The sequence below is a fragment of the Rhipicephalus microplus genome, chromosome 3 (assembly GCF_043290135.1).
Source record: "Rhipicephalus microplus isolate Deutch F79 chromosome 3, USDA_Rmic, whole genome shotgun sequence".
Taxonomy (NCBI): Eukaryota; Metazoa; Arthropoda; class Arachnida; order Ixodida; family Ixodidae; genus Rhipicephalus; species Rhipicephalus microplus.
Window position 1 is genome coordinate 132,109,528 of NC_134702.1, and position 3,718 is coordinate 132,113,245.

Below are 3,718 nucleotides of genomic sequence, written 5' to 3' on the forward strand. Positions count from 1 at the left end.
AAGAACACATATTTTAAGATGTTGGTTTGCTTCACCTTGGTGAATTAACACACACTGGCTTACGTTTTAAGTGTATTGTGTCGGTATTTTCTTGCACGGGTTTTCAGTTTTAGGTATCAACAGGCCTGCAAATTCGTGCACTGGAACGTAGGATTTACTGGCATATCATCGCTTGCGCTGGAACACTACTGAATATTACACAGGTGCACAGGTATTTATCGAACAAGTCATCATAAAACCTCTGTACACTTTAACATGTAGGAAGAGCAAAAAACGGCTATACTTATAGTAATATATATATATATATATATATATATATATATATATATATATATATATATATATATATATATATATATATATATATATATATATATATATATATATATATATATATTACTATAAGTATAGCCGTTTTTTATAGCCGTAAATATCGAATGTTCATAGGGGCAGCGACAGTCTCCCTGCAGTTGCTACTGCCGATATATATATATATATATATCGGCAGTAACAACTGCAGGGAGACTGTCGCTGCCCCTATGAACATTCGATATTTTTCGTACTTAAGGTAGGGTGGCTAGAATGGGGAGGTGTGATGACTGCGGCGGCGGCCTCTTGCCTAGCGAGGCCCCTCTGCGCGTTCTCGCCGCTGGGGGGAAATTTGGCGCGTCAGTCTGGGGCGCTGTTGGCATGTGCCGACTGTGAGCATGTGTTGCTCGTGTCTCGTTGGTGACGGAGCAGCGCAAGTAAGCTGTCGCTGTTCGCGAAGTACGGCCTGCTTTTTCTATCGCTTCCCGATTTCATGAAGGAGATGATGTCAGCGGTTGTCGTCGATTTTTGAACCGCTCTGAAGAATGCCGTCGACGAGGGGAAAAACGCAGAGGTGGTGCTTTGTGCCAGGTTGCGACGCCGGCTACAAGTCCTGCGGTGAAAGACTGTCTCTCTTTCGTGCACCTGCCCGTGAGGATGAATTTGAAAAGTGGGCACGTGCCATACCAAGGGCCGACAAGCCACTGCAAGAGAATTCTGCAGTTTGCGAAAGGCATTTTGACCCAAGGTACGTATGGAATTCGTACATGTTTAAGCATATAGAAAAGTTGAGGTTTCTACAAGTTAACACACTGACCCGGTGTGACACACGGGTCATGAGCAGTAGAAGTGCAGTGGAAAGAGCCAGACTAATTCAGATGATCGGTTGTTCTTGTACTTACATTGGCATGTTGCTCCACGTGGGCGCGTTTTGCGTTCTGCCTCCATCGACCCGCGGCTAGATGTGTGTCACCTAACGCTGCAGCACATGCATTAATAATTGTTTCGTTGCTTGTAAATCCGAAGTGTCTTCATTACAGAGGCTACGCTCACTTTTTATTATGTTTTCAGGTTTATCATGAGACACTACGTGCACATTGTGAATGGAAAGGAGGTCCATATACCACGCGATGTGCCTGCCCCTAAGGAGAGTGCTATTCCAACAATTTTCCCGAACCTTCCAAAGTATATGACGAAAACTCTGCCAAAAGAGAGGAAGAGGAGAATGGGACAGAGCTCTTCCGTGCCTGCAAAGAAGAGCCGCGAGGACATTGACGATTCAGAACGCGAATTGGTTCAGCTCATTCCTCATGACAAACTGGACATAGTCAACGATGAAGTACCTCGGAAACACTTCATTTTTGGTCTTCGACTACCATCGGAGTATTGGTCACGTCAGACATTCCAAAACAAAAACATAGCGAGTTACCAAACAGCTGAACATCATAAAAACAAAGTACCTCCTGTTGCTTGCCTTCAACAAGATAGCTGTGTTCGAAATTGGAGAGCGAAATTCACCCTCCTGCACCATTTTCCTGGCTGGCCACCTTCACTGTCAGCGCACCGTTGAGTCTGAGGAAGAGGCCCAAGAGCTTCTGGTGTATGCAGAAAAACTCTCTGTGTGTTGTGGAGTGGGAAATACCAGCGAGTTTAAGCGATTAGATGTGTCTGACTGCACAACATTGTCAGCAAATGGCCTGTTCTCCGCTGTGTGTGATGGATCTGTGTCACAAGGTATGTTGTGTTTTGGTACATACGTCTTGGGCATATCACAACTGTGAAAAATTATTTCATATACTTCACATGTCGCCCATTTTGTTGTTTCTTCCAGGTATGCCGGCCCATATGCCTCAGCGGTGTCTGAAGTGCAGAAAAGTGAGGCGAATCCTCATGGCTCGTTTGCTGCGCTTAAAAAATAAGGTGCGACGCCCATTGGTAAAGACAGCGGGAAGGAGATTGAAATGTGCCGTTCGCACTTTGAGGCGGCGGAGTAAGAAAGTGCACACCCTTCATGAGGTCGTACGAACGTTACAACAAAGGAATTCCTCTATCAAGGAAAACAGCTTTGAGGCAAAGGTAAGGTGCTGTATTTTTACATATTTAGCGTCATAAATAAAGCTTCCTGTTTCGTGCATTTGTTTCAGATCAAGCAGCTTCCGAAAAAGCAGCAGTATGCAGTCCGAGCATGTTTTGAGGCATCGAAGCGGAAATCCATGCGAGGATATCGATACGACAAAGCGTGGCTCTTAGAGTGCATTGTTTTAAAGATCAACAGCCCGAGCTTATACGAGCATCTCAGGGCCCATAAGATCCTTATACTTCCAAGCCGTTTCTGCCTCCAAAAGTACATCAAGGTATACGATTACAATTTTTTTCTTATTCAGCATAATTTAATCATCCTCATCTTGCATTCGCAGGCCTTCAAGGCATCTTATGGCTTTAGTCGCAAGCTTCTTGAGTGTGTGAAGGAGAAGGCTAGTGAAATGAATTAAATGAACAGACATGGCGGCCTCGTTATAGACGAGATGAAACTTTCTACACACCTGGACCTCAAGTCATCCATGGATATTGAAGGCTTCGTAAACCTTGGACAATTTACTGGAGCTCAGGACAAGCACACAAAGGCTGATCATGGCTTAGTCGTCATGTTTCAGCCTTTTGTGGGCAAATGGACGCAGATAATTGGTAAATAGCATTTATCAAAGTACTGTTATTTTCTGTAATTGCACTCATACCTGCAATATTTTTTTTCTACAGGGGTCTTTGCTTCGAATGGAAATGTGAAGGCGCCAACGCTGACAAAGATAATTTTAGAAGCAGTTCTTCTGTGCGAGAAAGCTAATCTTTATGTGGACTACGTCTGCACGGACGGCGCGTCATGGAACCATGCCATGTGGCACAACATGGGTGTTCATGGAAATGCTAAACATGTACGATGTAAGCTTACACATCCATGCGACGACAAGCGCTTCCTCCATTTTATTTCGGACTTCCCTCATCTTGTGAAATGTGTGCGAAACATCATGATTAAGCATGCCTTCAACACACACAAGGGCCGAGTAAGCGTGTTATTTTATTCTCATAATATTTTGAAATGTTGGGTACCTGGTAAAGCTGGTTTACTAACCATTATGAACTCTTGCAGGTTCTTTGGGAACATGTGGCAATGACTTGGAAGGTCGACAGCAGTCCCTTCACATTGAAAGTTGCACCCAAGTTAACACGTTCTCACATATATCCTAGTGGGTTCGAAAAGATGAGGGTCAATCTGGCTTTTTATATTTTCAGTAGCGCAGTTGAGCACGCGATGGATTTTCACAAAGAAAAAATTGAGCAACAGTACCCAAATCTGGAGCCAACAAAAGTATTTATCAACATGATGGCTCAAACAATTGACGCCATGACGTCG

The 3,718-nt window shown here is 43.9% G+C and overlaps 1 protein-coding gene across 1 annotated transcript; it reads left to right on the top strand.

Moving 5' to 3' along the window:
* Positions 1 to 1,534: 1,534 nt before the first annotated feature.
* Positions 1,535 to 2,801, top strand: LOC142802643 (uncharacterized). The gene is made up of 5 exons (XM_075887628.1): positions 1,535 to 1,648; positions 1,731 to 2,043; positions 2,141 to 2,385; positions 2,454 to 2,663; positions 2,727 to 2,801. The coding sequence occupies exons 1-5, from the start codon at positions 1,535 to 1,537 to the stop codon at positions 2,799 to 2,801; spliced, it is 957 nt and encodes a 318-aa protein (XP_075743743.1).
* The last annotated feature ends 917 nt before the right edge of the window (positions 2,802 to 3,718 follow it).

Excerpts from the sequence above, each read along its gene's own strand:
- LOC142802643 (XM_075887628.1), top strand. The coding sequence starts at position 1,535 with ATGGGACAGAGCTCTTCCGTGCCTGCAAAGAAGAGCCGCGAGGACATT. Across the intron at positions 1,649-1,730 it reads TGGACATAGTCAACGATGAA|CGAGTTACCAAACAGCTGAA; the intron begins GTACCTCGGAAA and ends ACAAAAACATAG. Across the intron at positions 2,044-2,140 it reads TGATGGATCTGTGTCACAAG|GTATGCCGGCCCATATGCCT; the intron begins GTATGTTGTGTT and ends TGTTTCTTCCAG.